This window comes from Abramis brama, assembly GCF_963993115.1.
Source record: "Abramis brama genome assembly, chromosome: 16".
Classification (NCBI taxonomy): Eukaryota; Metazoa; Chordata; class Actinopteri; order Cypriniformes; family Leuciscidae; genus Abramis; species Abramis brama.
In genome coordinates this window covers 7,445,985-7,471,493 of record NC_139978.1, presented here as the reverse complement: position 1 = coordinate 7,471,493, position 25,509 = coordinate 7,445,985, and the positions used below count along the sequence as shown (strand labels likewise).

At 38.7% G+C, this 25,509-nt stretch overlaps 1 protein-coding gene across 4 annotated transcripts in view; it reads left to right on the top strand.

Annotated features, from left to right (window-relative positions):
* LOC311098547 (uncharacterized protein) overlaps nucleotides 1–25,509 on the top strand; it is a 174,734-nt gene that overhangs the window by 7,018 nt on the left and 142,207 nt on the right. For all 4 annotated transcript variants that reach the window (XM_084138789.1, XM_084138787.1, XM_084138786.1 and 1 more), the window contains exon 3: nucleotides 6,423–7,178. In XM_084138789.1, coding sequence (XP_083994915.1) covers nucleotides 6,423–7,178 — 756 coding nt within the window. The remainder of the gene's footprint in view (nucleotides 1–6,422; nucleotides 7,179–25,509) is intronic.

Below are 25,509 nucleotides of genomic sequence, written 5' to 3'. Positions count from 1 at the left end.
TGATTGGCCGGCTGTTTTGAGGCCGGAGGAAAACGGGGAAAACGGTCACTATAGAGCTGGTAAGTCCCGCCCCTTCCGCTAACCCCACTGGACCTCTAGGTTGAAAAATCGTCAATGCAAGTGAATGGGAGAAAATAATTATTTTCTGGTCCTGTTTGAATTTTGCCATGAATGTGAACATATGTTGTCTGTGAATTTTTTATATAATTTTTCGTGTAAAGAATGTTACAATTTAGCTGGTAGAAGTTTGATACAGTTAGACTTTGTGTGAGAGCACTTTGTGGACTACAACTCTTCGCTGCTTTCGACACGTTTGATATTTACATCAGACGGGAATCTGAAGAAAGAACAGCCCATTTGGTTTGAATGGTGACATTTGGGTACAAAACACACAGGCATCTCGATCTGTCTCCATATATTATCGCAGCATTAGCACCGTGATTTGACAAGTGGAGGGAAAATGTGTTATGGGGTGACGTCACATAGGCGACATGTAGTCTTTCTCGTTATGTCTTTTCCACAACTGCTAGCCAAAGAATCATACAATATACTGCCAAACTCGTAACATGAAAAATTATATAAAAAATTCACAGACAACATATGTTCACATTCATGGCACAATTCAAACGGGATCAGAAAATAATTATTTTCTCCCATTCACTTGCATTGACGATTTTTCAACCTAGAGGTCCACTTGGGGTTTTACGGATGGGCGGGACTTACCAGCTCTATCTCAGACTGAGCACTGTCGCTACTCGATCCGTACCGGAAACACGATCTGTACTGCGCATGTGCAAGAACGAAGTTTTTCTGCCACTTCCTGTCATCGTCAATGTTTTTACAACAACGTCACTGTCACTACTCGATCTGTCACGATTTGTACTGTACTGTCCTGCATGTGCGAAAAAAACATGGATTCTTTTGCATTTTATGTGAAAGTTCAAGAATTTATGTTTTCAGAGTTTTTTGTGTAAGTACTACATTAAACTACTATATAATGTTGATTATGTAAGGGTTAATGCCCGACGAGGTGTCCATTATCAGGTTTTAATGGACGACGGCGAGGCGTGAACCGTCCGACGCGCAGCGGAGGTGTCCATTATCAGGTTTTAAGTCCATTAAAACCTGATAATGGACACCTCGAAGGGCATTAACCCGCTTATACCATGGTTACTTAGAAAGAAATATTTAATCAATTAATAATACTTTAATGTGTTTTAGAGTAAAAATCGTGAGGGTTTTTATTTATTAAGTCGAGCGCACTATTTAATATCTCCCGTATACAGGCGTTGCCAAGCGACCCGACCGCAGCAGTTGATCAGTGAGTTTGAGCCAGCGCAATCATTTAGAACTGTCATCAGGCAAATTGACGGGACGCCTTTCCTAGGTGTCCATTATCACTTTTTAACGGACACCCTGCAGCCAATCAGAATCGAGTATTCACCCAGACCATGGTATAAAATGTATATAATGCAATGAGATGGAGGGAGGAGAGAGAGAGGGAAGGAAGAAGGGAGGGAGGAAGGAATAAGGGAGGGATGGAGGAATGAAGGAGGGAGGGAGGGATGGATAGATGTAGGGATAGATGGATGAATAGATAGATGGAGTGAGAGATAGATGGAGGGAGGGAGGGATGGAGGAAGGAAGAAGGGAGGGATGGATGGATATAGATGTAGGGATAGATGGATGAATAGATAGATGGAGGGGTAGATAGATGGAGTGATTGATAGATGGATGGATAGATAGATAGATGGAGGGAGAGATAGATGGATGGAGGTAGGTATGCTGCCCTACAAAGGCTAAGAGCAGTATCTTCAATTTTTCAAAAAACATTTTTTTGCACAAATAAAAAGTGCAGGATCTGCTCTACAATCTGTTAAAATTTAATATGGCTACCTAATAAATTTCTTATATAAATTTACATTTTTAGTTGCAGTATTGTATAGAAAAGTAGAGTGAAACCAAGGCAGAATGCAGTATCTGCCCGTACTGCCTTGGTTTCATTATGATACTGCAGTTTGCCTTTGTGTCAGCATGAACATTGTTGCAACTAGCTAAGTGACATGAGTCAGGTTTTATAGCAACATACGTATGCTATAAAACCTCTCTCAGAGAAGAAAGGAACTGTCAAAATGGCTTCACTTTTACGTGGAAAAATGCTGGTGAAACTTGCCTTAAATAACAAGGCACCAAAAATTGGTAAGTTTTAAGCCTCTTAACCCTTTTTTTTGTCAATTTTGTCTGTTTAGCTCTTTCTAGCTAGCATTAGCTTTTTTACAGCATTGGGATAGCAACCATACCTTGGGGAATACATTAGAGAAATTACCTTATAACCATACATGGTTATTGTATGGCCATGTAAGTATACGCAGTAATGCAAAGGCAAAGCGCAGTATAGCCTATAAAACTACCAAATTTTGCCTGTCAAAAAAACTAAATGTTTAATATTCACCTCCCTTTGATCTATCTAATTGTACCCTTTGTTGTTAAATTTAATTGGATGCTTATATTTGGTGTAAGAAAAACACAAAAAGCTGTTTTTCTCAGTTTGGCGTTTTTGCTGATACTGCTCTTTGGCTTTGTAGGGCAGTATGGATGAATTCATTTATTAATAAATAAATAAATAAATAATTTTATCCTGTGTGTTTCTGTGTTTTCTTGAGTGCAGACATTTGTTAAAGTATGCTGAAATAAGTAGAACAAACCTTTACCAAATGAAATATTACATGTAGTAATATTGTAAATATTACAATATATTACAATATTACTTCTGCAGAGGAGGCTGATCGCATACAACCATCATACTGCCCACACTTAATGCACATCTGTATTTTCCATACGTAAACTATTTCTCCATTTATTTAATTGAATCAATTTAATGTAACCATATATATATATATATATATATATATATATATATTAAAATATTTATGTTAAGATAATCACTAGTAAATAACTATTTCCGATACGGAAAATGTAATGTAAAATTTACAACAATAACTGGCTTATACAGAATTGACAAAAATGAGTGTTAACAGGAAACGGAGCACGTAGAATAACACAACTTTAGGGAGAAGAAAATAAATTAAAGTTAAAATAAAATAAATAAACAATAAATAAAATGACAAAGGATAAATAAAAGTCAGTTAAGGGGCTTCAGTTACAATACGGATCGTGTAGTGTCGAACAACAACTGCCGTAAATGGTTTCGACATCAGACAGGAAGGAGTCGCGTTCTCGCACATGCGCAGTACAGATCGTGTTTCCGGTACGCGATATTTTTTTTCCCAGGATGGTAGGGGAAGACTCATGAATATTCATTAGGGAAGTCATCCCTGATTGGTCTGATGACCTACCCCAACCCCACCCCTAAACCTACCCGCCATTGGGGGTCTGATGACCTAAACCCTAACCCCGCCCTAAACCTACCCGTCACTGTGGTTAAGACCAATCAGGGATGACTTCCCTAATGAATATTCATGAGTCTTCCCCTACTATCCTGGGAAAAAAAATATCGCTTCCGGTACGGATCGAGTAGCGACAAGCACAGAAGCGAACTGAAATTGAGCGAAAGTACGAAGTCTGACGTAGTCTCCAGAGAGCAAACGGATCTGCTCGTGCGCGAGGTTAAGTGCGCAAGCAGAACATCTACGGGACAAGCCGGATTCCACCATATCTTTATGTACACAATAATAATCTTTTACATTGTAATCCTTTTATTTAAAAAAAAGTGGCATATTTGTGTGCTGCTGTGCGTCCCTGTGTGTTTAATAAGCAGAGTGTATGCGGGTTGTGGACCCGCCTATATGCGCACATTAACGCGCTCATTAAATAACAAAAATAATATTGCATTGACTTTAAACCAGGTTTCAGTTGGTCAATGGCGCAGTCTATTTCTTTTGCCTCAAAATAGCAACGCGCCAACAATGCACCTGAACACTTTAGCTTATTCACTGTATCCCCCAGAGTTAGATAAGTCCATACATACCTTTTTCATCTTTGTGCGTGCTGTAACCACTGATCTATATAGAATGACTGGATAGCTCATGACGTCATAAACAGTGAAGCCACCGCGCCGCCATATTGGTATTCCCTAGTGAGCTCACGCGTTCTATTGAATCAATAGGAAATTTTATGATTTGACTGAGAAAACATTGCCTAACGAGACACAGTTTTTAAATCTAAAGTCTCCCAACGCAAACATCCTAAGCATTTAAATGGGTATTTGTTTAAAGTAGGGAAATTTTTCCTGCTTATTAAAAAACGGCAATTTCTTTGCAAAAGGAATAAAAAGCTGTACGAGAACACTAGTCAGCCTTCACTGAAGAGCTATCTTCACAGGTAAGAAAAACAGTTAGATAATATTAATTAAATAGTGAATGCTAAAGACCTATATTTTTGTGAATTGGTGAATATTCAGGTGAATATTGTTTCGTGGCCACAAATTAATAATACCTCAGCACGTTATCTTGTGGCCACGTTGTAATTCGTTAAATCAAAATGAGGGAGGGAATTAGTTCGTGTCCACGATTTATTAAAACGAGGGAACAAATAAGTCGTCGTAACAACGAATTATTTAGATCAGTGGACAGGGCGCATAAGACATTATTATAGATCAGTGACTGTAACTCTGTCTGACGCACCCATCGCTAGCCTAGCTTAGCACAAAGACTGGAGGTAAACGGCTCCAGCTAGCAAACTGCTCCCAATAAGTGACAAAATAACGCCAACATTTTCCTATTTACATGTTGTGATTTGTATAGTCACAGCGTGTACAAATAACAAGGTCACATGAGACACAGGCATCTTCTAACCGTATACATACTGGGAACTATATTCTCAGAAGGCGAAGCACTACTACTTCTGCGGAGTGATTTGCTCGCAGCACTTGAGAAGCCCCGTGGTGTATGGAGCGAATTATGTGCCATAATTAAAAAAACAAATCAAGCATTTTGCAAACAAACTCGATCAGCTTTGCAAAGGAAAACTCGACTTGCAAACAAACAGAAAGCAATGTGCAAGTACAAAGGTCAGTTTGAGTGAAAATGCAGTGGAGTAACAAATATGTATTATGTTTTAAAAATATAAATAAATGAGCCAAGATAATACTTCACAAATAAATACAAACCATCTTACAAATTGCATGTAACCTTTGAACAAATACCAAATCTAGTGTATACAAATGCATATCTGCAGGGCCGGCCCTGACCAATTTGCTGCCCTAGGTAAGATTTTACCTGGTGCCCCATGCATCACAGCCCATTTCACCCCGTCATTGTGTTCATGATTATTTAGCCTATATATATATATATATATATATATATATATATATATATATATATATACATACATCACAGCCTAAACACAAATAGCAAGAGCATTACATCTAGCATTCAAGTCAAGTCACCTTTATTTATATAGCGCTTTTTATTAGATTATTTCAAGGCAGCCTTACAGTGATAACAGGAAAATAACACAAAAAAAGTTTGCTTCTCCTGTACAGCAAATCTAGAAGAAAATAGTGTCATAGTCCAGCTTAAGTAAGTTCAGTGGTGGTGTATTTTTGTTGTAAATAAGTTATTAATTTAGTTCATTTAAATATAGCCACTCTGGATAAAACAGTGATGTCATCGTCCAAATGTCATTCATGCACAAACTATTCATGGAGTACAAGCAAAAGTGTTTGTTTTCCAGTTGATGGTAGCAATCTTCCACTAAACTATGGCACGTCTCATGTTTTCACCATGAATGAAACAGAGAAATGTCTTCTTTAATGTGAATTTTACATAAAATATTGCTATTTAATAAACCTGTATATAAATATCATTACTAATTTTGGCAAAAAAAAAAAAAAAAAGAAAAAAAAAAAAAAAAGCTATATACCCCCCCCCCAAAACTGCACAAAGAGTAAAACATTAATTAAAAAGTGATAGTAGGCCTAAATGCGTCTAAAAAACTGCCATGATTGTTACAAAATCACACTGTCTGCGCCTCTGGACTCAGAACAACTGCTTGCATAAATTAAGGTAAAAATAACTACAATTAAATAAAATTATAATTTAGATAAACTGTTCATTTATTCCATCACTTTACCTCTGTCTTTATCCCCTTTTATCTCTTCTTTTTGACACTGTATCTATTGCAGACTATAATGCTAATTTATAATGTGTCATGTAAATTCGGCCATCCGTCACAATCAGGAAACTTTCACCGTGTCTAGACCTTACAGTCTATGGTCTAGACCTATTTTTTTACAGTCTATGGTCTAGACCTGGCGCGAGCTGCCAGGCCCGTTTCTACGGGGGAGCTTGAGTGTGTAAAAGCGAGTCGATGTTATTAACTGGGGAATAAATTGTTAGAATATTATAAGCATTTATCATGATCATGAAGAGCTGCAGCTAATGATATGAAGTGTTTGACAGGTGATGCAGATGATCTGAGGATTGTGCTGCTTGGAGTCTCTGGAGCTGGAAAGAGTTCAATAGGAAATGCAATACTGGGTCAACAGGTTTTTGAAGAGAGCGTGAGAGAGAGTGAGATACAGAGAGGAAGAGTAGAAGACAGAAACATCTCCATCATCGACACTCCAGGGTTCTTCAACGATCAACTGAATGATGAAGAGCTGCAGAAGCAGATGATGAAGAGTCTGGATCTCTCTGATCCTGGTCCTCACGTGTTCCTGCTCATCGTCAACCTGGAGGACTTTGAGAAGGACGAGAGTAACATTGTGGAGGAAATTGAGAAGATCTTTGGAGCTCAAGCTTTGAAGTTCACAATTGTGCTGTTTATTGGAAGAGAACGAATGTCAAACAAAGAATGGAAGGACTTTACACTTGGTGAAAAATGTAAGGGCCTAGTCAATAACTGCAGAGAACAATATCATGAGATCAACAGTACAAATGAGATTAATCAAACTCATATCAAAAACCTTATAATGAAGATTGATGAACTCTTCAAACATGATGAATATTACAATAAAAACATTGACTCAGTGTCTCAAACAAGCAGCAAAAAAGAAAGAAAAAAACTAGAAAATCAAGAGAAAGAGACACAAAAGGAAGTGTCGCAGGAAATGAACACTGCAATGGAAGAAGGAATAACACATGAATATGAATATAAAAGTGGGGAAATGAGCCAGAAGAAACAACGGACAACAGAAGAAGATCCAACTCAAGCAGGTGAGAACTTTTAAAGTCCCCCTGTGGTGAAAATGAATTTTTTTTAATGTTGTTTATATGTCTATGTGACATATCTGATTTTAAGACTGTTTAATCTGATTTTAAGACAAACCATGTGCAAATTCACAAGTCAACACCATTGCTGAGTATTTTCTCTTTAAAGTGCCCCTATTATGGATTTTTGAAAATGACCTTTCATTTAGTGTGTAACACATCTATAAGTGAATGAAAACATCCTGCAAAGTTTTAAATCTGAAAGTGCACCGTATATAAAGTTATTGTCTTTCAAAAGTAAGAGTCAACTCTGAGTAAATGAAATTGATTGTTTTTTAAACGAGTCATAAACAGTTTCGTTGTGACATCAAGACGAAACATTAGCATATTGCCCGTACACTTATTGCGCTCACAGACATCAGGGAAAACTTAAACCCCCTCAAACACTGCATTCCCTTTATTCCACTGAGACTTCTCTAATCTCAGAGTTCAATGCAGGATTCGCAAACCGCTTGCTCTTGAAAGATGGTGTTCAAAATACTTAGTTTTGAGTTTTATATTGTGTAGGTCTCCTGCTAACTGGCTAACTCACATTATTACTGTCTTACTGAAATACTTCTGCTAATCAGTTGTGGGCCACTATTACCTACAACTGTGTCTATTAATGCAGATCGTCTGTCGTTCTCACTTCTTTGAGGAAAGATTAAGCATGGAGCAAGATTTGTTTTACCAATGTTAATGTTAAATCAGTTATTCACGCAAGAGCTCGGCTAATGTATGCAGTGAGCCAAAAGCCCTATTCGGACGGGACTAGTTTTCCAAACGACGTTTGAGTTACAATTCTTATCAACCTACGTCTGTGATTTCATGTACGGATTCGGACGGGACTAACATCTCCGTGTTTATTACCGAGGTAGGAGTGTCTGTGTTTTACATGTGGGCATTGCAGAAGATCACGTGTTCAGAATGCGTGGATTGAATATGAAATATAAAGTAAAATGTCCTAACGTATTTAGTGTTTTGTAAACATTTGCTAAAAATTGTAGTATAAAAAAACTAAACCTACATTTATCATCATGATTTTATATAAATGGGTTCTTATAATAAACCCACTGGAATAAAAAGTTTTAACTTATATAATTTAGGCTACACGTTATGTAATGAAGTGCAGAAATGAAAGTAATCTTACCTGAAACTGATATTACAGTAGCCAATATTAACAGTTTACGTGATTTGGCTCTTGTTGATTTCATTTTTTTATTTCTTCGCAGTGTACCGAACACATCTACATCCATTGGTGCGCAAAAAGCAGAAACTTGAACACTGGCGCGATAGTGAGAGATTTTACGGTAGTTCACGTTGACCAAAACACACAAGAAAAAGCGTTTTGGAAAAAAACTTTTCCGGCAATCACAGACATTCGCATTCGGACGGGATTAGATTTCTCTGAGGACCGCCGAGTTTGACGAAAAACAGTAGGTAATTTGCTCTGGAATTTTTACAGAGGTCGTGTGAGAAAAAGACAGACATGGCAGATTCGGAAAGGATTAAAATCTCAAAGTACGTCTGTGAAACAGAAATTTCTCTAACGTCCCCCTGTGAAACTAGTCCCGTCCGAATAGGGCTAAAGACAGTCTCAAAAACGCGGTTTGATATCGCTGGTGTTTTTGACGTCACAAACTACCTTGTAACCAATCAGATCAACGTGTCGGCGGGCTTTAGCATATCATTAACTATGACTGCTCTGAAGCAGTGGAGTCTCGAGAGAAGCCAGGTTATCCTGGTATATTTTTCTGTTGATATGAAAAATCATGTACATTAAGCAATATAGTGGGTGGATTATGTATATTATGATGTTATGTTGAACTATTTACCTTTCTCCACTGATGTTCTTCTATGTTGTTCAAAGCATTTATAAGGATATTGATTGTTAGAAGGCAGCTGAGCTGTGTGACTCTGAGATGGCGAATGGGAACATGGTTTGTGTAACATTAGCAACACATTGGCTTATTGACATAACGTAGTCAAGCAAAAGGCTGATCCTATTAATTACCATTATGTGTCCAGCGTTGTAAAGAGTTATATATAAAATGCATTACCATTCTGATACATCGACTTCCACTTCTTCTGAATCAGTTTTTGCTTCAAATATATATATATGGCTGAATTAAACCAGTATTTCCACTTGCAATTGTGCAGTGTTTACTACAGTAAAATTGATAGAGCGAGTGGATCTTTTAGCTAGCGTGAGTGAGTGGAGATGGGGCTAATTTGCATATTCATAGATCCACATAATAAATGAAGCAAGGATGTAGAGTTACATTCAAGCTATTTTAAGGCATGGAAGAAACAATTTTCACAGAAAAAAACATTTAAATATGTAATTTTGGTGATCAAAGATGAGTTTTAAGGGATACAATTATTGACTACAGGGAAACTTTTGTAAAACGATGGTGAACAGTTGTTCAAATCAATCTCTATAAAATTCTAATCTATAAAGCATCATACTGCTGTCAATATAAAGTCCTTTCTTAATTTTCTGTCTAGAATATCTGCCCGACACTAGGTGGCACTATAGTAAATTATCCATCCATCAATTCTCTACATCCTCCCAGCATCTATAGACATAAAAACTTAATTCACTTTAAGTTAATTCACTTATAACATCGCAACATTAAGTGATTTCATATAATAAATGTTTACAGTCCACAAAACAAAATAATTGCTGTATTATGAAAAAAAATTATCTTATGTAATTAATTAAACCGCTTCCTAACAGATTCGATGTGATCAAGTTCTTAGGGATTGTTTCTCAGCCCTGCTCCTGGAGGACACCCAACACTGCACATTTTGACACACTCCTCTGTCTGACACACGCATTTCAGTCCTGGGGCCTATACAATGAAGCCGGTTTAGGTGGATAGCCAGCTATGTTTCAGTTTAGTTTCCGCCAACCCTGGGTTACTATGAAAGTAGCTTGGCTTTAATCGGTGTTCGTCACCATGGTATCTTACGCTGCACGGCTAACCTGCTCCGGGGCAGGTTATGTTCTGGATTCGAGATCTCAGACTGAAGTTTGACCAAACCTTTTCTTCCAAATCCTGTGGACATCTCAGCGCAAACTGTTAGACGAGCACTTCGTAGAGAAAGAGTTTTAGTTACAGACAAAATCCCTTTGCCTTTCCTGATAGTTACTTGTATGAAAGATTTTTTTTTTTCCATGGAAGGAATATCTTATCTTTGTGAACTTCTTGAGCCACACATAAAGAATTTAACACGTCGAATTCATGCACTTACTGTACCGGTATTGTTGCGTTTTTTTGCAAGTGGTACATACTTGCACAGTCGGTGATGCACAGAACCTAGGGGAAAACATGGTTTGTCGAACCATTCGAAAGGTGCTCCTCGCTCTGCAGGAGTACATTAATAGTTGCATTAATAGTGTTCCCCGGACATTTATCGACCATCTCCATAAAAGAGGGCTTTTATAAAATTGCTGGTAAGATATCTTGATAGGGTGACATCACATGAACACATTTTCTTTTCTTTCAATAAGCTAATTTCACAAATGTACTATACAATACAGTACATGTTAAGAATTGTTTAAAAAAAATGTTTATTACGATTCTGTTAATCTTAGAATTTCCTAGAGTCATTGGAGCAATAGACTGCACACTTGTTGCAATCTCCACTGCTCTAGGGGAACATGAGGCAGATTAGCTCAAAGGGGAAATATTAATAATAACTCATAACTTTTTATGATTAATTATTTATATTTGGGTCAGTTAATTGGATTAACTTGATGTAGCTAAATTAATATTACAATCAATTAATCAGTTTGTCCAACAAACTCTTTTGATTATTAATTTATTCTAAGAAAAGTGTATCTTTCATGGCCACGAAACATAATTATTTCTTAGCATGTACGGCGCTTAGAGCCTGTAACAAGATCAAGATCGTAAAATAGACTTTGTCGCAAGCAGAGAATCAGAACCAAATACAAATTGTGCACAAGTTGTATTAACTAAATCACAAACATAACTAAACTAAACAAACATACATACATACATACATGCATAGGTAAAATGGTGAGTGATATGGAACCGGAAGTAGGAAATGGAACTATGGGAAAGATCCATTTAACTATGAAAAGAACCATCAGATTATAATTTTCAGAGCACCTCATTAAATTGATACTTACATGGTCTGTGCAGTGGACACAATTCTTGAAGTTGTTGGAAAAGGATGTCGATGGTTCGGTGAGTGTCAAACTTTGAAGTTGCAATCGTTTTCTGCTCCGTTGGATGAGGAAGATATGATGAACTTGAGCGGTTTGTTTGACTCTGGTCTGGTTGAAGGTTTTCTCTCTGTCCATGAGCACATGGCTGAGCACATGCTGGTTGTTAGTCGAGGCCTGCTGCCCTGGGGCCTGCTGAGGCCACGCTGGACAGCACAGCACCCTGAACGTACCGAGAAGGCCAAGAGTTGCTCGTTGGCCATTCAGTGATGGTAAGGTTACAATTTTCTTCTGAGTTGAATTGAAGAAAAGACAGTCTGACTCCTTTGGGAGAGTGAAAAGATAGCAGACGGTGGTCATGGCCTGCTGGGGCCCTTGGGTCCCAGTAGTGGGGTGGCTCCCCCACAGAAATCAACCAGAACAAGCAGCAGTAGAGAGCCAGAAGAAGAGAGAGGAGGGTCACTGTGAATTTGTCTCTAATAAAGTCTGAGAAAGGCCCCACCTCTCCGGGTTTGCTTGACCAATGAGAAGGGTGAAATTTCCAAGCGGGAAATTCCTCTGTTGTTGATTTATGAATCTTTGTTTTAAGAGTGATCATTTGCATGTGCAGCTGGATTGGTTTCTGATGACGAAACTAAGAAAGATTCTTGTAATACTAATATGTTGCGCAGCTATCGGCATATCATGTACACAATAATTTCGATCTTCAAAGTACCAATTTATAGAGACCAAACATGGTATAGGTGAGGTAACATTGACTGTTGGTTCTATAATAAAATACATTGTATCAAAGAGATAATAGTATCAAAAGATAATAGTATTTAAAGACACAACACAATACAGTAAATCATTCACAAAATGTTCTGGGATGCATATTCATTTCATGTTAATCAGTTCATCGATAAATGAATGCAGGAAAGTGTGTTCTAATGTCTGTAGGTCTTGTGGCAGGGGCCCTGTTCACATTGTTAACAGTCATAAAACCAACTTATCTGATCGTGGTCATGGTAACTGTAACGTCACCAGCTGGAGTGCCCTTGAGAGCCACCAGAGGGCACTCCACACCAGACTATTATCACTCCCTCACAAAATACATTTCCCATAACTGCCCAGACTCATCATCACTGATTGCATTCACCTGTGTCTCATCACCCTGTTAGTCTCAGCCTATTTATACCATGTTCACTCATTCACTCGCGGCAAAGTTTTGTTTGTTGTTGCACTGCATTTCCGAGCGGTTTCCCTGGTTTCATGTCTCTTGGATTTCTTGCCTGTTCCATGGATTACTCTTTTGCCTCTGACCCCTGCCTGTTTTGTTTGTTTGTTTGTTTGGATGGCCTACCTGTGTTTTGACTGTATATTGGATTACGTGTCTGGATTGCCCCTTAATTAAAGTTGCATTTGGATCTCAACCTTCGTGTCTCGGAGCAGTTCGTAACAGTAACTAAGACCTTCTTGCCCTGTGTGGGGGGATGGGGCCACAGATCCTGTGAGTTTTAAATATCATTTGTTAAACTATAACAAATACTTGTGTCTGACTTGTCTCCGTCATTACAATGTTAATAGGAAGTCCTTTCACAGCCTTAATGTTCAGGGAGGCATACATGTGAGATGATTATTTTCTGTGAGATGAATCTTTAAATTAATAGTAACATTAACAGATATAACAATGATCTACTAAACATTTCATCTGCAGATGACTTGTGATCATGAACATATGATCACAAGTTTGGATGGCAAAAGGCCTGGCTCCAGTGCATGACTCACAAATTTTCCTTAAGTCTGTGTTGTGTCAGGAAAGCAAGTTAAATTTGGTACAGTTTGGTACAAAACACTGTTAATTTGAATTAGGACAGCAAAACCTACACAATAACCCCCTATCATGACCCTCAGACAGGGCCACAACACCGCTTCAATGTGGCCCTCAGTAAAACCAGAGTAAAGATAGAGATGACCTTTGGCATCCTAAAGGCACATTTCAACTGTGTTCGGCGCTTAAAGGTCCCATGACATGAAATTTCCACTTTCTGAGGTTTTTTAACATTAATATGAGTTTCCCTAGCCTGTATATGGTCCCAAAGTTTCTAGAAATTTTAATTGGTGTAAATCGAGCTTTTGCTATTTTTCTCTGCCTTTGAGAAAATGGAAGCTCAACCGGACTGATCTTGAATCTCCTCCTTATGACGTTATAAGGAGAAATGTTACCTCCCCTTTCTCTGCTTTGCCCGCCCAGAGAATATTTCTCGCCCATGAGAAAATGAGCTAGGAAGTAGAACGCGCGCGCGATTTTAGTTTGTCCACGAGAGATATCATGGCTTTTGAGCGAGCGAAGCATAATAATTGCTCAATAATTGGATGTACAAATGAACACCGAAGGGTACACACAGCTACACACCTCGGACAAGTAAGTCAACAAATGATAAGTGTGTTGCTTTACTGTTTATGGTTACCTAGCTTCTTTCACGTAGAATGTGGCTGTAACATTAGCTATGCAGTTACTTGCGCTAATGTGAAGGTAGACAGCATCAAGTTACACATACTGTGACGCAAGTGTTGTACATTTCTTTGTTATTTGGATAACCGTTTTCCTGTTGGTTATATGGCGCGCATATATCCGCATTTCAAGATCGCAGAGCTTGATGTAATTGTAATAAGATAAATACAGACGTTACAGATCTCTCATGAAAATGCAACAGTAGGTTTGCGTTAGCTACATGATGATAACTGTAAACCATCCGAATAAAGTACCGTATCCAGACATAATACTTTAAACTAACCATTCGGAAACGTCCTGCTTGAGCCGTTGAGTTGCAACTTCTTCATCCATTGCTTACTTAAATGCTTGAACGACTGCGTGTCTTCGTGCCATTGCAATAGGCTATATCCAACATAAACAAACATGCATGGTACCGTTGCGCAAGATGGTCATAGGCCACACCCACCCTCCACCTTGCGCCGCCTTTCTCCTCCTCATTAGTATTTAAAGCTACAGACACCGAAACGGCCCGTCTGAAGGAAGCTCATTCTGGGACTGGCTTGTAGTGGCTATAATTCTGCACCGAGGCTGAATTTTTGGAAAGAGATTTCAGATACAGTACTAAGGACCACTAAGGCCTATATTAAAGCCTACAAAAAGTAGCATGTCATGGGACCTTTAAGAGTCACCAGAGGGGGCATCAAAGATAGTAGCTGCATGTGCCATTCTGCACATTATAGCCACCATTAGATAGGAGCGAGAAACACCACAAAACCAGCTTCTCCCTGATGAAACTGACCTGATCACACTTGACCACCCAGCTGGTGCAGATGTAGATGCAATCACCATACAATATTACACTTAATAAAAGCACATTGAAACTGCAGATAGGTCTCAGACTGTTTTATTGGTTTTGTGGGATGGGAGTGAGAAAGAGAGCATGAGAAAGTTGCATTAATAAATAGTCATACTAAAGTGTTACTTGGTTAAATAAGTATGGTATGGTATGGTATGGTATGGTATGGTATACTTTATTGTCCCAATGGGAAATTTGTTTTAGGCTCACAAATACAACCACTGCATCGCCACACATATAAAACATACACAGTACATAAATAGAGAAGAGAGGTACACATTTACACCAAAGTAACTGACCTACTGTATACACTGAAAGTGGTTTACATCCTGCCACTCAATACACTGGAAAGTAATTGGAATCAATCCCCTCTATACGTTTGGAGACAATTGGCATCACACCGCACTATACACTGGAAAATAATCGGCGTCACGCCGCTCTATACGCTGAAAAATAATTGGCATCACGCCACTCTATACACTATAAAATAATAAAATAATCGGCGTCACGCCGCTCTATACGCTGGAAAATATTTGGCATCACGCCACTCTAAACAATGTAAAGTGAATAACATCACCCCACTCTATACACTGAATACTGTAACGTAGTTGGCCTCACGCCACTCTGTACACTTGAGAGGCACAAACAAAAAACAAAAAAACAAAAAAAACCTTAGAACTTATTATTTGTACTTTATATTATTCAATAACTTAACAGCTGAAGGGATGAATGAGTTCTTGAACCGGTTTAGTCTACAGCTAGGCATTCTTAATCTTCTCCCCGATGGCAACATTACAAAATCAGAGTGCAGGGCATGTGTTGTATCATACAGAATCTTATTTGCCTCCCTCAATGTAGATTTTTCATATAGGTTCTGGAGATAAAGAGGTTCTGTTCTGCCCATGATCTTCATGGCCATGCGAACAAAACGACCAAGCCTAGATTTCAGATGCACTGTTAAATTACCGTACCAAAGATGTATTCCATAACTGATCACATTCTCCAATACAGCCTGATAAAATAACAACATAATCTTACTACTAACACCATAAAGTCTAAGCCTTCTCAAAAAATACAGTCTTTGTTGTAGCCGAGTGCACAAAGTATCTATATGAACTTGCCATGTAAGAGAACAGTCAACGTAAACACCAAGATATTTATATGAGGACACTTGTACAATAGGAACATCATGAATATGTATAGGGCTATGGTTGCCGATTGACTTTGGATCAAATATCATCTCCTCAGTTTTCTTCACATTTACAATCAGATGGTTGGCATCACACCACTCTATAAACTGATCAATCTCAGAGCAGTAAGACAAAATATCTTGATCTTTATATAATAAGCTCAGAATCGCAGTATCATCACTAAATTTCACAATATAGTTGTTACTATTATTCCTCACACAACTGTTTGTATACAATGTGAAGAGAACTGGGGAGCTAACACACCCTTGTGGGGCTCCTGTACTAATTTCATGAAAATCAGAGATTTTCCCATTAACCTTGACCTGTTGGGTTCTATTCGTTAAAAAAGAAGAATACCATTTAATAATGCAAGGATTTACATCCATCTGTTTTAGTTTCTCCAATAATAAATACGGTTGCAAAGTATTAAAAGCTGAACTAAAATCGATAAAAAGTAGGCGTGCATATGCTTTTGAATCATCCAGATGTTTAGATACTAGATGGGTGATACTTCCTACTGCATCATCCGTACTCCTGCCCTGTCTGTACGCAAACTGCCATGGATCTAGTTTCGACATTACTTCACTTTTCAATAAGGACACAATGTACTTCTCGAAGCATTTCATTATTATTGATGTCAACGCTACAGGTCTAAAATCATTGTTCTCGGACGGATGTGACTTTTTTGGAATTGGGATAATCACAGCTTTTTTCCAGAGCGCAGGAACTATATGAGAATCCAATGAACGCTGAAAGAGTGTACACAACACTGGAGTAAGTTCTGCAGCGCAGGTTTTCAAAAGCTGTGAAGAAATCCCATCAGGTCCCTTGGATTTCTTTGTACATAACTGCTGAAACAATAGTTGCACCTTACAACTGTCTACCTGCAGTCTAGTACCCGTGTCATCCGGAAGAGAACCTATCACAGATCTGCATTTATCAGAGAAATCATGAGTTTGAAACCGCAGATAGAAATTATTAAGTTCGTTAGCTTTCTGTAAATCGTCACTTGTACTTATAGGTGGTCTATTTGATGCCATATTAGTAACAGCTTTCATTGTATCCCACATTTTTTTCGAATTTGAAGTGGAGAAATTACGCTCAATAACATCTTTCTGTCGTCCCCTTGCTTCTTTTAAATGATGATTAAGCTCTTTTTGTATTAATTTCAACCCAGCAAGATCATGGTTCTTAAACGCAGCCTTTTTCCTGTTAATGCAATTCTTAATTTCTTTAGTTATATAAGGTTTGTTGTTTGGATATATAATAACATTCTTTTTAGTGAGTACATTGTCCACACAAAAATTGATATATTCCGTTGTTGTCTCAGTAGTCGTATCAATGTCCATATCATTAAAAACATTCCAATCCGTACAGAGGAAACAACCTTTGAGTCTCTCAGTGGTGTCGTCCGACCATACAGTTACTTCCTTCATACGTGGTTTACTACGTTTGAGCATAGTCTTGTATGTAGGAATTAGATGGATAGTGTTGTGATCGGAGTTAGCCAGCGGTGGTTTCGCTTTGGCCTCATAAGCCTTTTTAATGTTACCATAACACTTGTCAAGGGTTCTGTCCTTTCTCGTCCCGCATTTTATATATTGTTCGAAACCAGGCAAAAACAGTTTAAGCTTGCACTGATTAAAATCACCTAAAATGAATACGGGAGCCTCAGGGGAGCACTGTAGTTGTTGGTGAACACAATCCGCTATACACTCTGCTGCTCTTGCTGCGTTTCCACTAGGAGGGACGTAGGCCGCATAAACAACGACACTACCAAACTCCCTCGGTAGGTAAAAAGGTCTCATTTTCAAGCACAGAACTTCAGCATCAGGACAGCAGATTGAGTCTTTAATTGTGTACTGTTTACACCAAGCGTTACTCACGTACACAGCCAGACCGCCGCCTCTGATTTTCCCTGACTGTGAAGTCCTGTCTGCCCGTACCAGCGAAAATCCTTCCAGCTCCAGAGCAGCGTCCGGGACATCGCGGTGCAGCCATGTTTCCGTAAACACCATCAAAAAGTCTGAAAAGTGCAAAACCCGAAAAGCGTTACTACGAAAACAGTCAATAACTTCACTGTCACACACTATAGTGTCATCAAATCCAGTTCAAACATCACTGCTGTCCTGATGGTTATACTACAACACTTATTTTGTATAAATATCGTTTTGCATATTTTTTATGATTATTATTTATGAAAAATATTCAAAAACTTCACTGTAATTCACTGTATTTTTGGCAAATTCAGTTCACACATCACTGCTGTCCTGATGGTTATACAACAACGCTTATTTTGGGAAAAATATAGATTTTAAATTGTATATACTATTGTAAATGTAGAAGTTTTATGATTTTTATGAAAAATATTCAATAACTTTACTGTAATTCACTGTATTGTTGCCAAATTCAGTTCACACATCACTGCTGTCCTGAAGGTTATACTACAACACTTATTTTGGTAAAATATATATTTTAAATTGTATATACAATTGTAAATGTATAATTTTTATGATTTTTATGAAACATATTCAATAACTTTACTGTAATTCACTGTATTGTTGCTAAATTCAGTTCACACATCACTGCTGTCCTGATGGTTATACAACAACACTTATTTTGGGGAAAATATATTTTAAGTTGTATATACAATTGTACATTTGTGATTTTTTTATGATTTTTATGAAAAATATTTAATAACTTCACTGTAATTCACTGTATTGTTGCCAAATTTAGTTCACCCATCACTGCTGTCCTGATGGTTATACAACAATCGAATCTGTGAATTTACTGCCAACTTTACTCAACTGCACTAGTTCTCTTCCGCAGTCGGTGATGTAGGGAGTCTTGTGATTGGTTTTCAAGCCAGCCAATCAGAATTTAGCAGTCTCATCTCTGATTGGCTGGAATTATGGCATATTGTAACGCTGGGTTGTGTTGAGCAAGCGAGCCGTCTGCGCTTAGAGAGCGCTCACGGCTGGTATGAAAGGAGCAAGAAAGTGAAACTTTGCACACGCGAAAGAGAACGTCCGCGCACATCCAAATACTTATTTTAAATGCAAAATTGATTTTCGTTCGCCCGCAATATTTTCTTATCTGCGAGACGAACATTTCTCCGCAAAACTCAGTTCACGCGCGTGCGAAATGCCCTTTTGCACGCTCAAAATGTGATCTTGCGCGCGCAGAATTCTGACCGAAATCTCACCCCATAGATTCACTGCATGACAACGATCACGTGTGTTTCGTGTTTGTTCGAACACCTTTAGTTCCTCTAAAGCTCTCAAATCAGTTTTTTATAACAGTAAACACTCTTTTCATGTCGTTGCGATGTTATATTGTGTCATGTTTATCAAATTAAAACTGATTAAAAAACGTAGACTCCACTTCATTGATAGTAGCTTATGTTGAACTTTATTCTTGTTCAAACAGACGCTGTATGAAGCAGTACATAAAGTATTGAATGAAAATGTCTCTGAAACATCTATTATTTGGCAAATAGTGCATTTATTTCACTTCAGCTGTGGTAAAGTATGCAAACACTGTAATGAGTATCTATTGTGATGAGTACTGATTTATGCCTGCAGGTGGCAGTAATGTGTTGTATAAGATGAAGTGCATTCCCTAGAGGAAGTGGTTGTAATGGAGACATGCTTTGTGTGCCACATGGAATAAAGACGCCAGTACCATCTATTCTTTATATCTTTATTTGTTGTCTCTGGAACAATACATGGTACCAGGAGTGGGGTCCGAAAAGCCCAATGGATGCCATTAAACCACCGGGATCGTTGAAGTTGTGTGGAAATGTTGATGCACATTGGAGGACTTTCAAACAGCAGTTTGAGTTGTATGTTGTTGCTATTGGACAAAAACCGGCTGTGGATGAAAGAAAAATCGCCCTGTTACTTACCATTGCTGGAGCTGATGCCGTGGAGGTCTATAACACCTTTAATTTTGATGAAGAGGCAGACAAGAAGAAACTGGATAAGGTACTGGAAAAATTTTATGCTCATTGTTTGTCAAGGAAGAACGAGACATATGAACGATATGTATTCAGAACACGTGTGCAGCATGAAGGAGAGGCTTTTGATTACTTTCTGACTGATCTCAAGATAAAGGCAAAGACTTGTAACTTTAATGAATTGAGAGATTCAATGATTCGTGATCAGATTGTTTTTGGTATCTATGAGAAGAAACTGAGAGAAAGATTGTTACGAGAATCAGAACTCACCTTGGATTATGCTGTCAAATTGTGCCAATCCAGTGAAGTAGCGAGACAGCAAGTGAAGCAGTTTGATGGGACTAATACAGCCGCTATGTCATTTCAGAGTGTAGAAGTTGACGCCATTTCATTCAGAGACAAGAGAAGAGGTAACACAAGAGGTTTCAGAGACAATAATACAAGAGGTTTCAGAGATAATGACAATGAAACATTCTCATGCAAGCGCTGTGGGACCAAACATAAGTTCAGACAGTGCCCAGCTTTCGGAAAAAGATGTTCTAAGTGTAATGGCCCCAACCACTTTGCAAAAATGTGTTTTTCAAAAGACATGAAGAGGGAAAATAAAGTGCATTTAGTGGAGGAGGCAGATGACAGTGATTTGAGCGACTCATTTTATGTGAACATGGTTTCTGAAGAGATAGTAAATCCGGATGCTGAAACGTGTGTATCAAGTGATGATTCAGTCAAGTCTTCGATGTGGATTGTTCCTCTTGTGGCTAATGGGACCGTAGTACCCTTTAAATTAGATACGGGTGCAAGAGTTAATTTAATTAACATCAGAGATGTGAAAGCACTGAAAGAAAAACCTCTAATTAAAAAACGTACAGTTCCCCTCAAAGCCTATAATGGACAACCAATTGAAACGTGAGGAATATGCAGACTAAACATACAAGTAAAAGGAAAGATGAAGAGTTTGATGTTTGTTTTAGTTCCCAATGGTCATGAATCTCTTTTAGGAGATAAAGCGTTTGAAGACCTTCATTTGGTTAAAAGAGTGTATCAAGTCAACAAGGAAACCGTAGTCTTACAGCCTGTCTGTGACAATATAACTGACATTGTCAAACAATTTCCAGATGTTTTTGAAGGTCAAGGCACACTGCCATTTACCTATAAAATACAACTGAAAGATGATGCTTCTCCAGTCATACATGCTCCTCGGCGGGTCCCTGCACCTCTGCGTGAGGCCTTGAAAAAGGAATTGGATCGCATGACCCAATCAGGAGTAATACAACGGATTGAACAACCTACAGACTGGGCGAGCCATGGAAACCCTTATTGAAGGTCTAGAGGGTGTTCGAGTATATATTGATGATATTGTGGTGTGGGGGTCCACCATTCAACAACATAATCAGCGATTAGTAAAAGTGATGGAAAGAGTTCGAGCACATGATTTAAAGCTCAATCAGAAAAAGTGTTAATTTGGAGTCACAGAGATCACGTTCTTAGGGGACAAGCTGTCTGCAAAAGGTGTGGAGCCACATCCAGCAAAAGTGCAAGCCCTCCTTGATATGCCTCCACCTACGGATAAGAAGGGAATTCTGCGTGCTTTGGGAATGGTGAACTTCCTGGGAAAATTTCTGCCAAATTTGTCAGCTAAAACTACCCATATGAGAAAGTTGTTACAAAATGATCAGGAGTTTGTCTGGACTTCAGTACATGATCAAGAATGGAAGCAGTTAAAGGAGACTCTTACTACTGAACCTGTCCTTGTTTTTTTTGATCACACACGACCAACTAAGATCTCTACAGACGCCTCTCAGGATGGATTGGGGGCGGTGCTTTTTCAGGCCTTTGGGGATTCCTGGAGACCTGTGGCCTATGCTTCTCGATCTATGACAGAGACTGAAAGACGATATTCACAAATAGAGAAGGAGACTTTGGGTTTAGTATTTGGCTGTGAAAAATTTCATGGATATGTCTATGGATTACCTACTTTTACAGTAGAGACGGATCATAAACCATTAATCTCCATCATTCAAAAGAACTTAAATGATATGTCACCTCGAATTCAACGCATGATGATGAAATTACAAAGATATGATCTGAATCTAGTCTATACACCTGGAAAGTATATCATTGTGGCTGATGCACACTGATGGTCTCGAGCACCAGTAGCTTCGGAGATCAGCAAAATGGACGAAGTTGAGAGACATGTGAGTATGGTGTATTCAGCGTTACCAGTTTCAGATGAGATGTTAAAGCTGATCGCAGAGGAAACTGCAAAGGACGCTGAATTGCAGAGCGTTATTGCACACCTTCAACATGGATGGATCAAAGGCAAGTGTCCACAGTACTTTCCTTTAAGGGCAGAACTGAGTGTGGTTGAGGGCATGCTGTTGAGAATTAACAGAATTGTCATTCCAGTATCAATGCGCCACGACATGCTTCGTAGAATTCATGAGGGACATCTTGGTATCGAAAAATGCAAGAGAAGAGCTAGACAAGCTGTTTTCTGGCCTGGAATTAATGTGCACATTGAGAAATGCATCAATCAGTGTGACGTCTGTCGAAGTCATCATTATAAACTGGCCAAAGAACCTATGATGATAGCTGCTCATCCTACTGAACTGTGGCAAAAAGTAGGAACTGATCTTTTCCAGTTGAATGGTAAGGATTATCTGGTGGTTATCGATTATTATTCCAATTATCCTGAAGTTGAACAGCTCCATCATACAACATCGAATGACATGATTCAATGCATGAAAAGTATCTTTGCAAGGCATGGAATTCCTCATATTGTGCAAAGTGACAATGGTCCTCAGTACACTAGTTGTGAATTCAAACTGTTTGTGGAACAGTATGGCTTTAAACATACTACTTCAAGCCCACTTTATCCAAAGGCAAATGGTAAAGCAGAAAAAGGGGTACAAATTGTAAAAAGACTTATGAAAAATTACCGTTCTTCTCCACTCAGTTGTGGATTATCTCCTGGTGAGTTATTGATGAACCGAAAACTGCGTGATACACTGCCAAAAGTATCCCTGAAAACAGAAAACAACAGTCTATCATTGAAAGAGATGCAACATCTTAAAGAGAAGCAGAAAGAATATTATGACAAGGGAGCTCGACATCTGAAACCTCTTTCTGAACGAGATACAGTTAGAATTGTGGAGCCTACTGGATGGAAAAAGAAAGCTACAGTCCTAAAAGAGGTAAACCCAAGATCATATCTGGTTCAAACAGAAGATGGACAGACACTGCGGAGAAATCGACAGAGCTTGCTTAAGACTGCAGAGAAATGTCCTCTTGTTGATGAGCCAACTCTGTCTGCAGAACTGCAGTCTTGTGAAATGCCCCCTGTTGATCTGCAACGTCATGAAATGCTATCTCCAGGTATGTTTAATTCTGCAGAACAAATTCCTGAACTCGAGTTATCTGTACCAAAGACTGACATGCCTCTCTTACGGAGAACTAATCGAGTTCGAAAAGCTCCTGTTCGAATGGACTTATGAAAAAAGAAAAAAAAATGAAAATATATATAAATATAGCTGCGAGCAGCGATTACGGGCCCAAGCCGGTGGCACCGCAACCCCGGTGCCTTTACCTAAAGGCACCGGGGTGGCGGTACCGCCGGCTTTGGCCCTTCATCGCTGCTCGCAGCTATATTTATATATATATATATATATATATATATGGCTATAATGAACAGGCTGCGATGTCAAGATTGCAATGCTGGAATGTGTGTGTGTGTGTGTGTGTGTGTGTGTGTGCATGTGTGTTCATGTTTTTCTATCCCGGTGGGGACTTCAACCTGAATGCACACAGACTCATGGGGACTCGTGTCACAGTGGGGACCTAAATAGAGGTCCCCATGGGTAAACAAGCTTAGAAATCATACAGAATGAGTCTTTTTGGAAATGTAAAAATGCAGAAAGTTTTCTGTAATGGGTAGGTTTAGGGGTAGGGTTAGTGTGAGGAGATAGAATATACAGTTTGTAAAGTATAAAAACCATTAAGTCTATGGAGAGTCCCCACAAAGATAGTAAACCGTGTGTGTGTGTGTGTGTGTGTGTGTGTGTGTGGCGTGGGCGCGATGGAACAGTGGACACATAAAAACATACGTAATTATACAGGACCACATTCAAACTGCAAAGTGTTAACTTATATTTGTGTACTGTCGCAATAAGACACAATATTGTGCTTTTGTAAAATAATTTCAAGCAATCCACCCCCCGAAAGGCGCTAATTTTAAAATTAAACTAAAATGCTCATGGCTGCACGGGCATTCATGGTGCGCATCCACGACAAGGAACGAGCAGAATAGAGTGAACGTTTTTCAGTTTATTCCTACTTCCATAGGAATTCATTTGAAACGCCCGCTCAACCGCTCACCCTGTAGTCTGTGTGAGTCCTAATGCCCCAGTGTAGTGACGGGGACCCTATACTGCCAAAAGAGCACCGTCCTTCGGATGAGACGTTAAACCGAGGTCCTGACTCTCTGTGGTCATTAAAAATCCCAGGATGTCCTTTGAAAAAGAGTAGGGGTGTAACCCCGGCATCCTGGCCAAATTTGCCCCTTGGCCTCTATCCATCATGGCCTCCTAATCATCCCCATGTACTGATATACTGATTGGCTTCATCACTGTCTCCTCTCCACCAGTAAGATGGTGTGTGGTGGGCGTTCTGGCGCAATATGGCTGCCGTCGCATCATCCAAGTGGATGCTGCACATTGGTGGTGGTTGAGGAGATTCCCCCCATCTATGTAAAGCGCTTTGAGGTCTCAGAAAAAGCGCTATATAAATGTAACAAATTATTATTATTATTATCAACCACTATCAATGTCAGTGCGGACGAAAATATTTTACTTTCGTTTTTAAGTTTGCGATTCAAAAGCCCCCAGCGGTGTCACACGTCGATTAACCGGTGGTAAAATTTTCTCACCGTCACATACCTAGTATATTTTTATGTAAATACAATAGGCCTACCTGATTTTGAACACAAGAGGGCAGTATAGCCCTATGTATGACTTGACTTTTATGAGACTAAATAGTACAATTACTATTTTTAAACTTATAAATAATTATTAAATTTAAAAAAAAAAAAAGAATAAAATGAGTTTGGTTGTGATATTTGTATACTTTTATAGAAATAAATGGTGTATAATTACATTTTTAGAAGATGAGGCTTTTAGTGTTTAATTTTTGTACATTACTTCAGTCCCTCACTATAGCAAAAACATTTGAGATGTTTAATATCCGTTCACAATTTAGCATCTTTAATGTATTTTCATCATTTTGAAAAAGTTTGGTGTGAATAAAATAAGCCAGTTTGGAAGAGTAGCTAAAAACTCAGAGTCTGAAATATCCAAAAAATCCACATTCAAACCAAAATATCTGACTTTCTTTTGCTCTGAGCTAATGACTGTTAATTAGAAAGTTGTCCGGCTCGGTGAGACCAATATATATACTCATGTTTGTAACTGTTGGTAAAACTAACCCCCCCACTTTTGTCAAAAGCATGTTGAAAGTGACACACTTCCTGCTGCCAGTTGGTGGCGCTATAACTTTGACTCACAATAGTTACATCCATCTGATCGGCCTCTTATCACAAACACACTGCTGAAGTTTCATCAAGATC